At 50.7% G+C, this 12730-nt stretch overlaps 7 protein-coding genes across 7 annotated transcripts; 4 read left to right on the top strand and 3 right to left on the bottom strand.

The window, feature by feature from the left end:
• Nucleotides 1-286: 286 nt before the first annotated feature.
• Nucleotides 287-1890, bottom strand: M436DRAFT_39464 (MFS general substrate transporter; the record flags this gene model as incomplete). Its single annotated transcript, XM_013574552.1, has 2 exons — nucleotides 287-1138; nucleotides 1189-1890. The coding sequence occupies 2 exons, from the start codon at nucleotides 1888-1890 to the stop codon at nucleotides 287-289; spliced, it is 1554 nt and encodes a 517-aa protein (XP_013430006.1).
• A 790-nt stretch (nucleotides 1891-2680) lies between these two features.
• On the top strand, nucleotides 2681-4138 carry M436DRAFT_39243 (uncharacterized protein; the record flags this gene model as incomplete). Its single annotated transcript, XM_013574518.1, has 1 exon — nucleotides 2681-4138. One exon carries the CDS (start codon nucleotides 2681-2683, stop codon nucleotides 4136-4138), a length of 1458 nt encoding a protein of 485 aa, XP_013429972.1.
• Nucleotides 4139-4444: 306 nt separating this feature from the next.
• M436DRAFT_40196 (L30e-like protein) lies at nucleotides 4445-4869 on the bottom strand (the record flags this gene model as incomplete). The annotated part of the gene is made up of 2 exons (XM_013574692.1): nucleotides 4445-4569; nucleotides 4629-4869. 2 exons carry the CDS (start codon nucleotides 4867-4869, stop codon nucleotides 4445-4447), a joined length of 366 nt encoding a protein of 121 aa, XP_013430146.1.
• Nucleotides 4870-5875: 1006 nt separating this feature from the next.
• M436DRAFT_61237 (uncharacterized protein) lies at nucleotides 5876-7627 on the bottom strand (the record flags this gene model as incomplete). Its single annotated transcript, XM_013574835.1, has 2 exons — nucleotides 5876-7507; nucleotides 7568-7627. 2 exons carry the CDS (start codon nucleotides 7625-7627, stop codon nucleotides 5876-5878), a joined length of 1692 nt encoding a protein of 563 aa, XP_013430289.1.
• On the top strand, nucleotides 7626-8768 carry M436DRAFT_70347 (uncharacterized protein; the record flags this gene model as incomplete). Its single annotated transcript, XM_013574928.1, has 2 exons — nucleotides 7626-7630; nucleotides 8258-8768. 2 exons carry the CDS (start codon nucleotides 7626-7628, stop codon nucleotides 8766-8768), a joined length of 516 nt encoding a protein of 171 aa, XP_013430382.1.
• A 435-nt stretch (nucleotides 8769-9203) lies between these two features.
• On the top strand, nucleotides 9204-9686 carry M436DRAFT_24869 (uncharacterized protein; the record flags this gene model as incomplete). The annotated part of the gene is made up of 1 exon (XM_013574504.1): nucleotides 9204-9686. A coding segment is annotated over one exon (483 nt), but the record flags the coding sequence as incomplete, so codon positions are not given.
• Nucleotides 9687-10871: 1185 nt separating this feature from the next.
• On the top strand, nucleotides 10872-12408 carry M436DRAFT_40154 (HLA class III protein Dom3z; the record flags this gene model as incomplete). Its single annotated transcript, XM_013574682.1, has 8 exons — nucleotides 10872-10940; nucleotides 10989-11267; nucleotides 11323-11382; nucleotides 11439-11446; nucleotides 11510-11613; nucleotides 11669-11839; nucleotides 11887-12028; nucleotides 12081-12408. The coding sequence occupies 8 exons, from the start codon at nucleotides 10872-10874 to the stop codon at nucleotides 12406-12408; spliced, it is 1161 nt and encodes a 386-aa protein (XP_013430136.1).
• Nucleotides 12409-12730: the final 322 nt, after the last annotated feature.

Here is a 12730-nt window from a genome sequence, read left to right as displayed (position 1 = left end):
TGTCTTTTCCGAGGTACCACACCTTGATGGAAAGAGTGATTCAGAGGATGATATAGAAACAGTACTTCCATCGGTTCTCCTCTATCATCTGTCAAGGCGGCAAATGATGATCGATTTCAAAATGATAAGAATATCACTGTGCTGTTGTTGCAGGGCAAGGCTTGATAATATATAAAGTTTGAGTATATCAACATATAAGAAACTATATAACGACTAAAGAAAGATTGGAGCATGTGTTTGTGAATCTACAAGAAGGAAGCAAGGAAATGTAAGAAAACATTGTCGCCTATATATCAGCTTCAGAGTCCGATTCGGCGTCGAACACACTGCTCCAGCGCAGCAGCTCAGCTGGAATGTCCTGTCCAACAAGGGGTGCTTCCCTCAGTCTCCAGTTGATACATGCACCAGTGAATGCCAACACAGCCAACAACGCCCAAAGAGTAGCATTGATGGCAACCACGGAATATGCATCCGAGAGGTAATAGCTCAAACCACTAACACCAACCGCAAGCGCTCTGAAGAGGTTGGAAAGACCGAGAAGACCTATGCTGGTGCCCGCGGATGCTGCGTTCGGCGCGGCAGAGAATGCAAGCAAGATGGCCAGCACCATTGCTATCTCTGCAAACAATTCCTTGGCGATTACGGCGACAGTGCTGAACACGGCCCACGAAGTGCCCGGGGCTCCAGATACTGTAGCAAGCATAGCAAGGAATGGGATCAGCACGTAGATACCAGGGAAGGCGACAGAGATCTGACGGTAGGTTGAGAGAACGGACGCCTTAGCCTGAAGCTTCGGCAGGGCGTAGAATACTCCCATGGCAGCCACTAGCTTCACGATGGTGATGATCGTGTTCAGCAGACCACAAGGGAGGCCCATGCCACCCATATTGGCAGGTGAGTCGGCAAGATGCGGAAGCAGCACCTCAAACGTTGATGAGTGTAACGACAGAATAGAGAAGGAAGCTAGGAGTGTTACAAAAGATGGCGCTTGCAGAAAGTCGTCAATGCAGATCCTTGCGGGCTCTTCGTCGATATCCACAACAGAGACAGCAAGCAATGCCTCGCTATCGTCAGATTTGTGTTCGAGCAAGGACGATTTCTCGTTCTGGAGGCTAGCTACAGCCCGGGAGTCCAAGGTCTGCAAGACTTGTGAGCATATGCGCGTATCGAGCGATCAGCAATACTAACCTCGCGCAAGCAAAAAGCCTCGACTAGGGAGATGATAAGAATCAACCCAGCGCAAGCAATTTGACCGTTCAAAGCAGGCCACTGCGACCAAATTCCAGCAGGCGCACGTTTGCCGACCTGTCTGACAACAGACTGCAAGAGCGGACCGATACCTCCGCAAACTGATATCAAAGGCAAGCTCGACACGATCCGTAAAGCCTTGGCAGATGGCATACTCAAATCAGCGAGCATCGCAAGAGCAGATGTGAAAACTGCTGAACCCATGCAGCCGGCCAAGAATCGCAAAGTGACCCAACCTGGAAGGGTTGTAGCGAAGCCCATAGAAAGACAAGAAGCCAGCGTGCCAGTGAGTCCGAGCATAGCTGTCTTCTTGCGTCCACTTCTGTCGGTTGCATATCCCCAGAAGACGCTGCAGGTGCTTCCAAAGGAATATGCGCACTCTAAGAGGCTTCGAATGTAGGCCGAGCTGTAGTCCGAACATGCTGTTGAGGAGACAGCGACAAGCAACGGGATTTGTGCTGATAGAGAGGCCGCCATTATAGCCTCGGAAAGAAGCAGCAGGTACACCAAAGACCTCTGACGTGAAGTGCTTTGTCTCGAAGGCTGAAAATCATCCTCGGCAATCCAAGCTCTTTTCTCGTCATACTGTGCGAGATCCGAGACAGAGTTGGAGGACTGAATTCTACTGTGAGATCTAAACATGTCGGTCCACGGGAAATAACAGAAAAAGAGTGGACAGGAAATGTTAGCGACCACAATGATTGACGGCGGTTAGTATGAAAGAGCGTCTAGACGTGGACCGGCCACAGGTCAACAAAGAAACGAATAAGTTAGACAGAGATAAGAAAAGGAAAAACGCGGTTGCTGTGGAACAAAAGACGAGGAGGAGCGACAGAGGCGGTTGCGAAAGTGCCTTTCGTGCTGAGACGATGGCGCGTTTGGTCCCACGGAATCGTACTCGGAGTGACTCGAGCCATTAATGGACATTTGTAGATCAAGGAGTCGAATCATTGGCGGCGAGACATGAGGGCAAGCTCAAACGCTATACAAAATCCAACAACAGTCAATGAGCTGCTGAATATATCGCTGTAGAGCGACGTTAGTTAGCAGCAGGGTTGGCGCAGTCCGACGACAGCCACTAGGAAGGTGCGACGGTGGCGAGCAAGTTGCATCTTCAACAGCACTCGGGCATACCCTCAGCCCTGCTCAGCCGGCTCGACTTTCGTTCGAGGCGGGCAATTGTTCTTTGTTCTGACGAGTCGAGAGGTTGTATGCTGAACGACAAAGGGTCCTGTATCGAAAAAGGCGTCATCGCCGTTGAACCGTCATCGCCGAAGTCAGTCACGGCCACTGCTACAGTCATCCAAGACGCTCGCTGGAAATAGACCAAGTAGGTGAAGGGAGCAGGACTTCGGAGATGGATTTCTGTTCTGATATTGTCAGACGTCAACGCAAAAGCCGCTGATGTCTGGAACACCGCGACGACAGAATAATGTCCAATTCAAGCCGTGACCGTCAACTCTTGCGAGACCTGAACCGCCTTGACCGCCGACGAGAAGCAGAAGCACAAGCAGAAGCCACCGACCGCTCAACCGAAGACGAAACTAGGAGACAGAGACTACAAAGAGTGCTTGCTAGACTCAGCCGCTTGGAAGACTCGAGGCCGACATATGGCGTGCCACCGACACACAACCAGTCCCTCTATGACTGGGCCCCTACTCGTACCAGCGAGGACCACGAATCCGAGCAAGCCGCCTCGCGCCGTCGTACCCTTTACCGTCGCCATGACTTGAGGAGCGCTGCTATCATGCAGAATGCCCGTACCAGCGCCCTCTCGCCCAGTGCGACCCAACGGGACATCCAAAGTACGAACGATACTCAAGACGCTCGAAGCGCATACCGACGCACATATTTGGCCGATAGCCCTGCTCAGGAACCATCGCCCTCGACTTCTTTGTCACGTCCATCGCCTCTGCTCGAGTCCGCTGTGAGATATCTCGACCATGTGCGCGAATGCTCTTCATACGACGAGTCGCTGTCTTTGGCCTTGGACCATGGCCTCTTTGCTCCCGAGTGCTATGATGACCTAATAACAGATACGGGTAGCTCTCTTCATCCACAGCCTTCCTCATGGCTTGCACCGGGCGCTGTCTTTCGTGGTACTCAACATACCACAACATCCGCCAAAGCATCCTCTCTACGTACACCACCAGCATTCGATGCTACTCGTCCATGGCTCGGCCACACTCCGACTCCATACTCTCGTTCGTCCCCTCAGTCCTTTTCTGGCAACCCTTTTTCGTATCTGTCGACACCGCTTCGGGATGTTCAAGATCGTTGGCCAGTCAAAGTCACAGTTCAAGCTGTGAATTTGGAGAACATGAGCATGGCTGGTACCATGGAGGCTTTCGACGTTCCTAACACAACACATACATCTGCCGAGACAGGCGTTCCAACACCTCCAATTACGACGTATCTGGAAGGGCAGATTATCGACCTAAACGTACACACCTTTCTCACACCCACCAGATCGCCAAATCATGGAGGAATCACGTTCCCTCCGACCACAGCTCAAACAGATGCGTCATACTGGCGAAATTTACCGCCCTTCAACAACATGAAATCAGACGAAGACGTCGCGCGAGCAATGCTAAGTCGCGCGCAAATGGACGAGATCATGTCAGAATGGATATTCATGCGCTGGAAGGAGCGATGCTTTATACACTCCGAATCCGATCTCTGTCAGGGACACTCGGAGCGTCTGGCTGGCGAGGGTGACGACAATGATTTGAATCATGGCCTGACTATCAGTGGGTTTTACTATGTTAGTCTGAGGAGAAGCGATGGGAATATCGACGGTCTTTACTTTGACACCAAGACGAGTCCTTATCAACATTTGAGGCTTGCTGCGAGGAGTGGTGGAACGCTCGGGTCGTGGCAGTTTAGATGATTTCTGGTGATGAGAAAATTGAATACTACATTCACTTAATCGCATGCAATCAATGACAACTTCAGTTGATAGAACTATGCCTGCAACATGGGAAGTCACTAGTCACGAAAACAGGATAACATGCGCACGAGAATGTGTTTGGAGAGTTCTCTCATTCCATTTTGAACTTGTCTGCCATTGCCGATCCTTGACCACCTGTGCCCGATCCTCCGTCTTGTTTTGTTTTGACGTGATTGATGATTATTGTTCGGGGAGCTCGATAGTGTTTTTAACAGAAAGACGCGGCGATAAAGCGCAATGAAGCGTTTACTGCTCGGTCTGGAAGTAGTTGAGGAGGATGGAGCGCTCCTGCGACTCCTCACCCCAGTCCTTGACGACGACGCAAGAGCAGTTGACGACCTTGCGGGCGTTACCCTCACGGTCAATCTGGCCTGTGGTGGTTGTTAGAAGACTGTTCGGTTCGTGAAAAACTTGGAATTAAAGGACTTACAGAGACCGGCCCACTCGCCGAGCTGCTTGCCATCAGGGACCTTGATGAGAGGGATCTTGTGCTCGCCGCAGAGGGCAACGATGAGCTTCTTGTAGGCCTCCTCCTCGCAAGCCTCGTTGAGGACGCACATGTGTGCCTGGCGACGGTCGAGAGCCTTGGAAGCCTCGCGAAGACCGCGGGCAAGTCCATCGTGGATCAAAGAGATCTTGAGGACACCCTTGAGGGCATCGAGGACGGACATGGAGCCGGACTGAGCGGACTCATCGGCGCCAACTTCGACCTCCTCGGCGGCGGCGACGGGGCTGGTGGGCTCTTCTACATCCGACTTGAAGGGTGTGTTAGTTTTGAATTCTTCTCTCGCAAATTGTCCACGGAAAGAGCTGCGGTTTGCAATTGCGGTGTGCGCAGACAGATGCAAAGACTCTTTCCGCTTCCTTCAATCGGCGGGGCGTACCATTTTGAATAGATATAACGACGCTGTCGGGTGATCCTCGAAGAGTCGATATGTGTGGGTTGTTGGAAAGTAGAGGATTTCGCGAAGCGGACTTTCTCTGGTGAGTGCCGCGCCCGGTCTGTGCGCTCTTCTCGGCTGTCGACCTGCGCCAAGAGCTTGCTCAGCACGTGATATGCATCTTCGATCGTCTCTCTCACTGAATGGTACCTACTCGAATATATGATAATCGATATTGCCATTCAAATTATAACTTGTAATACTGCTTGTCTATACAGTGTAAGCCAGATCAGGCTGACACTGAAGATATAACATGATCGTACTAGCCTTGGTGAAGCACTAGTAGATCCACGAAGGTACGCACTATGTTTGTCACCGGGGAATGATTTGCTCTGATTATGTCTGTGTGCATCTCGTCAATCACTTGGTTCAACGGGAACACTTCAGTTACAGCTGCAGTGATTGTTCTTTTGCGCGTAATTTGATTTGATTGACTGTGTTTGGACCCATGGTAAAAATGAAATCTTGATTGGAAAGCAACAGATCGAGATATCGACAATAAAAGTTTTGACTACGCTTGAAGAGAAGACATAACGCCAATCGCTTGCTGGGACGCTAGGAGATAGAGAAAAGCAATTAGAGACGAAGAAATTGGGAAAAGGAAAAGCAGTAGAGCAGACATTCTCGGAACCCCACATATGAAACAGAAACAAGAGAATCGAAAGAGCGATCTTGGTGTAGCTCCTCTACACAATATGCGCGTGGTTAGGGTATATGCACGATGCGGACTCGGACTTTACATGACGATACAGCATGCAAGCCCCTTCTTCTTTTTCTTGCCATCGTCTTTCTCATCAAGATCTGGCACTCTTTGTACACCGGCGTTGACCGAGCTAGTCACTTGAGCCTGGGCAGTTGGTGACTTTGGTATTCTCGGGGGATCAATTGGAGGCGCAATCTTTGGCGTAATCGTGTACCCACCAGTCGTGCCCTTAGCACTTCCGGTTTGGCTTCTGGCATCGCTCTTGATGCTTGTGAGAGGCCACGGTGGTGGTAAGCTACCCGTGCCTTGCTGTGTAGACTTGAGCATCTCTGCCTTTTTAGCCGACTCGGGCGAGGGTAGAGCTCCCATCTTGGCCAGCTCCTCATCGCTCAAAGAGTCAATGTTGAGCGGGTAAGCCTTTTCAGCCTCATCCGCACTATCCGATCCACCTTGCATTGCGCGCTTTGCATGAGTTGGAAGCATTTGCTGATCTGGCGGTAATCTGGGGTCGGGCTTATACATGGTCGCGACCCAAGGTGCCTCTCCTTCTGGTCGCATGTGGAATGAAGTCGGCCGAGACCTGGTGGAGCCGGATGTAGGCCTTCTAACCGGGCTGTCCTTTGGCGATGGATTTCGGGCCTTTGAAGCGGTACGTGGAATGGTCTTTCCACCCACAGAGCCTCCTGACGCAGCCTTGTTCATTGCCTTGGCCCTCGATACGGCGGTCAGGGATTGTGTCGTGCGTTGGCTCAGCGAGGGTGATTCGGTAACACCGGGAGAATCCTGGATATGGGAGCTACGAGGCCTTGGCTTTGTGGGTATCGCAGATCGCGTACTTGAAGGTTCGACCATCATGGCTGGATCTCCTAGACTTTGGCTGCGCGATCTTCTGTTTGAGTTTGCACTATCACCGAGAGGACTACTCATGCTGCGAGGTAGAGGAGAGTCGCGTTCGACGAGGCTGTGTGCGACAGGTGCAGGGCTAGCTCTTGCAACAGGAATACGAGATACAGCCGATCTTGGAAGACTTCGACTGTACATATTGCGATCCATTCGAGGCTCCTCCCGTAGTCTTTCCTCGTACTCATCAGAGTCCGGATCCTGGTTTGCGCCTGCTCCGCTCTGTTCCTCGAATCCAGGCACTTTGGGTGTGTCTTCGTTAGGTAGTGCGAGATGGCTCATTTGGCTACGTGAGGCAGCATTGCGACTTTGTGATCGACTTGCCGAACGACTACCGGAACGACTCGAGCGCGGATTGCGAGGCAATCCAAACCCAGCAGCAGCCATCTCCCGACTCTCGATGCGAGCAAGCTTGTCGCGGTGGATCCATGCTGATCTTTCAGGATCGGGATCAATAGCAGCCTCGGACTCAGCACGAGGTAGCGTAAGAGGGGCCGAGGGTCGGTTGTGAGATGTTGACGGTCTCCGAAGGTGTGACACTGGGCCTTTCTGAGGACTCGAGCCTCGTGAATGGGTGCTTCCTTTCCTCATACTCCTTCCGCTATCACGCTTGATCTGATCCAGTTGGTATGAGTCGACATCGAGTGTAGCGGTGTGCTGAGAAGGTCGGCGTGTGGAATGGTAGTTCGAGGAACCGCGAGACGTCTGATTGGGGTCGAACGCGTACGAAGGATCAAACAAGGCTTGGTTAGCCAGAGGCAGGTTCTGTAGTGAAGTTAGTCGATTCGAACTTGGGCGCGGATTCTTGGGGAGACTTGCGCTCACCTCGTGGCCCATTGGGACGGATTGCTCCCAACGTGGGGTAGATTGGTATGCAGTCGCCATGTCGTGTGTTGGATTGTGGTTATCGTCGTTGTTACTACGAAGAGCCGCGCAAACGGTTGATGCACAACAGGTCCAGCCTGTTCATGACCTTGCGAATGCGACCGGTGTCTGCTGAGCACTTGTTCCACCGATGTACACCTTGTTCAGCACGTCGTCTTCTGGTGGAAAATGCTGCGAGATCGGAAGACAAGTTGGCAAGAGCGACCGAACGGTGACCAGTTCTTGGAGTTGCGCAGTGGTTTGTTTAGGCAGAAAACGGTTCTAAACAAGGAGATCGCTATGGAAGGACCGGACCGTTGCGATTAGGGAGACGAGGGGTCGTGATCGTAATCGGCTGTATGCACAAGATCGTCACGTCTCACGAGGTTGGTTGCACAGGTCGAAAGAATGTTGGCGGCTCCCAGAGACAAGACATGTCAAGACAGAAAACTGTCTCTGCAAAAGAAATTGATCAAGACCTCCATCCTTGTTGTTCATGACCACCGACCGACAGGCCGCCGCCCCCGTGCCCGTGCGCTTGGTGGCCTCTTGACATCCGAGGGTCTTTTTCATCTTTTCCCCTGCAGCACCAGCCACAACTTGGAGCCAATTCCTGACTTGGTTCATAAATCGCCCTGCCAACATTATGAGTTTTGCTTCTTCTGTTGAGCCCAAGCATCATCCGGATTGTTGTATGGCCATTTCGCAACCCCTGCTCCACAATTTGGCCAACCTCCTGCCTCATGGTCCAGCCATCTCTGTGCTCAGCATCGGTAGCGGCACCGGCCTTCTCGAAAGCCTGCTTTCCGATCTCTTGGACAACTCGTACGACGTGTGCGGTGTAGAAGTCTCGCCGAATGTCAACAAGTACTTACCTGAGCAAAATATGTTTTTTGTAGGTGGCACCTGGGACCTCTGTTCGCAAGCAGGCAGATCTCACGTTTGGATCTTCACATATCCTCGCGAGCCCAAGTTGATTAAACAATATCTTGAACTACATGACCATGTCAATCTCTCCAAGATTATCTGGCTTGGGCCTAAGATGGATTGGCAAGATTACGAAGGTGTGTTTTCATCTTCAAGACTCAGTCGTCTTACGACATTGAAGGACTGTGGGGCAGCTGCCTACGAGATGATCGTTGTGGCAGAACCTGAGCCATGAGGTATGCGAGCCACAGGCGATGCTTGAGGTTGACAGGCAGATTCTTCCGACGGTCATGCTCGATGCAGACAAGCATGTCTCTATTCAGTCAAGTCAAACAATTGGCCGTCCTTCAATCACATCTCACATGCGTCAAAAGAAGCCCATCTGTCTCTGAGAGCTGTGTTGCATGGGATCATGAGCAGGTCTGCGCCTTTAACCACATGACAGGAGCTCATACGTGTGGACTGGCCTTGTAGAGATATGTTGAAAACACATGATTGTCCTTGACGCTGGCAGTGCCACGTTGGTGAGAGCTATACTCCTGATCAGCTGTATAAAACTGTGCCTTATCGCCTGCTCCGGACCATTGTCCAAACGGACTCGCCGAACTGCCTGACTGTATCAAGTACAAACTCAAGTTTGACAAAAACTTGCTTGCTGCACTCGATCTCAATGGATACTCAGCTCGTCCAGCACCGTCCCATGGATTTTGATCAGAATCGACTGAGAGATGTGTGGAAGCACGCCTGTTTCCTCGTCAAAGTGGCCTACGATCTAGACTGGGCTGTCGGTCAGTTCGAGATGCTGGAAAAACAGGCACCGAACTGTCTGATCAAAGCAGTTCTCTTGCTGAACATTGGCATGACTCACACCCTTCAAGCTGAATATGAGCATGCTGAGCAAACTTTTAAGAAGGTTCTTCCACTGCATCGTTTCATGGCCCCGCTTGCTCACTATCTTCTTGGTCTCGTGCGATTCGAACTTACTGAATACGAGCAAGCGCAAATCAGCTTCAAGCTATGTGCTTATATCCTAAAGCAGACTGATTGCAATCGCTCCTATCATTCCCTCGGATTGGACTTTACACTGTCGCATCATCTGGTTCAGGAGAATGAGGAAATTGCAGCGTACGAATGGACACTCAAACAGAAAGGACGATATGGACACCGATTGCTGCACAGGATACCTGCATCACTGGTCTTCAATACTGCAGTCCTGGACAGCCCGGTTGGATTTTGTTGTGACAGAACGGCCAGGCAACATGCTGCTGACTTTGATGTTGTAAGTAGCATCACCAGCGTATATCCGGAAGACGCCTCGTCCACCACCAAGTCCATCGGCCATCCAGTCTCAGATCCTGTCCAGGGCATAAGAACACGCACACCACGCGCGATCCCATGGCAACCTCTCAAAAAGTCGATGGTACCGCGAGCAGCACAGACAGAAGCATCGAACATACGTTCCTTAACGCACTTTCTCAAGTCCACCGGACCAGAAAATCTACAAGCGATTCACTCGGAAAAGGCAACGGACGCTTCAACCATAGTTACGTCGACAGACACTTCCTTTGTGGAACAAACTTCCAGCACATCTGTCAAACGTGATGAGTCAGTGCGACAAGTTCTATCACAAGCTGCAGATCAAGCAGACAATGCCAGTCAGCTTCTCCGAAAAGTCTCGACACTCACACTGAAGAAGTATGTTGCAGTGGATAACGCGCTCCGCATTTGACTAACTTCTCTCGCAGAACAAGTTCGATCCGCCAAATGACAAAGACTGTGTTCAGTATGCCCATAGAGCGACTGGGGGCAACAGACTCGGGGCAGAATAGTAGAACGGAGAGAAGAAGAGTCATCGCAGGGCCACAACGTCGACCAGCAATACGCACGATCACGCATCTGCCCAATCCCACTGTTCATAGGGTAGTGCTCGGTACAGTCTCGGAGGACTGTGGAGAGGCAAAGGAGCAGCAGCAACCCAATGGAAGAATCAGCATGGACTCGCATCTGATCTTTAGCCATGGAAGACTGATGATGTGATGGGATCTTTGCTTGCATTTCTGGATGATTTCTGTTATTTCATCTACGTATATGTTTCCAAAAGCATGAAAGCACGCTTCTTCCATGATTTCTTTGTTATGAAATTCTACACAACGTGTGATACAAGCATCATCTTTCTGAACAGTCGATCGATCAGGATGCCGTTGAGAACGTTTGCATAAAACCTGATACTGGCCGCTTATGGCATAGCGTTCCAAGCATAAAGCGCGCGTTGGCTCGCATCCTCCACCAAAGCCGTCTGGATCTTCCAACGCAACAATGGTCCATGAACACAAAAACCATGCAGCGCTTTTTGGTTGAGCCAGTACAGCAGTTCGCTGGAGCAAATACTAGAATCAAGAAACCAACTGTACGATTATCTGGGAATCACACGCATCGGGAAGCTGATCATGACCAGGAAATTGCTTTCTTCTCTTACGACTCTGAACATAAACTCAAGCCACTTGACAACGAATCATTGAGATACTACTACCCACCATTCTTCAACATACCTGGTCATCAACAAGATAACAGGTTTCCTGTCGATCTTTCCAAAGGGTACGATTCGTTTCGACAACGAGATGACAGTGGTGATGAGCATCTAGACGGTCTGCTAGACACGCTTGTCGAGGCCGAAACACGCAATGGCAAGAAGACTGAAGTTGATCTTGTGACGTGGAGGGGTATGATGACTAGGGTCTGTCTCAAGTTGGATGCTTGTGTATTAGGGGACATACTAATCGTGCGCTTAGATCTTGACAGCGCCATATGAGATGGAAGATGGGTTTGAGATGAACGCAACATGCTTTCAGGTGAGGGGATTGATCTTCCAAACGGTACTAGTTGACATGGCTAACATGACGTAAAGGGCACAATGTACGCAGCGTCTTTTGAACATCACCAATAAGAAAGTAAGACTGACCGATATCTTTGCAACAGATACATTGAAGAGAATCATGCATACAAGGCGGCATCAAAAGAAGCACAAAAGGCTCGCTTCTCACGGAATAGAGGTCCACCACAGGATATGGCCATGTTTTGGGGTCAGCGACCAATATCATTCCTATTTCCCGTCAAACGCTGACGTTTTTGAAACAGGCTACAAGTTTGAGACGTTATCACTCTTGGACAAACCTTGGGGAGAGACGACAAGAGAAGCAATCGAGGGACGAGAGAACGAAGTTGTTGACAACTATGCTCAATACTGCAGTATCTGCAGGACAGAGATCGGCGGCGCCTCGATGGTCATTGGTGGAGAAGTAGATGGAGGTAGAGACATCGACTGCTTTGTCGCGAACAAGACTGACATGATACAGTACTCGGCTACAAGCCCGATGATCCACAAGCACCGGCTAGATGGGTAGAGCTCAAGACATCCAAACAGCCAGAGCATGAGCGCGATCGCTGGGTCCTCGATAAGAAGCTCCTGAAATTCTGGGCTCAGTCTTTTTTGCTGAAGTTTGTCATTCAATGAGCTGATTTATATGCCCCACGGCTGACCAGACTGCAGTGTGCCAAAAATCGTCATCGGCTTTCGCTCGCGAGATGGCAAGTTGCTGAACATTGAGGAATTAAGCACGCAGCAAATTCCATCCAAGATCCAACAACAAGGCACGTACAAGTGGAATGGCAACATTTGCATCAACTTTACAGGCCAGTTCCTTGACTTCCTCAAACACACGATTGTCGGCGAAGGCGTCTGGAGGATTCGGCGAGAAGCAAAGAGTACAGCGATCGAGGTGTTCAAGGTCGAGGAGCAGGGCACAGGCAATATTCTCACTCAGAACTTCATCGACCATCGAAACAGGCTGCTTGCGGAAGTAATGCCACTACAATGAAGGACAGCGGGGCAGCACGAGGATGTGAGAAGCACTGGAGGCTGGTCAACAGGATTTTCTACGACCCGACGCAGTCCGACAGACATTCTTGTCATGTACGTATGATATATCAATCATGGCCGAGGTGAAATGAAGGACTCGTGGCATGGAAGTCAATGGTAGAGTGTGGGGTATGGTGGGCGATTCGAGAAGTTTCCCCAGACATCTGATGTCACACGCTCGACCGAGGGAGCAGCTCAAAGCAGCAACCGACCCAACAATCAAGAAGCCTTTTCTTCCAACCTGCGTGAACAACCTTCCCAATCGCTATCGCCCGTTGCTT

Source organism: Aureobasidium namibiae (genome assembly GCF_000721765.1).
Source record: "Aureobasidium namibiae CBS 147.97 unplaced genomic scaffold scaffold_3, whole genome shotgun sequence".
Taxonomy (NCBI): Eukaryota; Fungi; Ascomycota; class Dothideomycetes; order Dothideales; family Saccotheciaceae; genus Aureobasidium; species Aureobasidium namibiae.
This window is presented reverse-complemented; position numbering and strand designations above follow the sequence as displayed.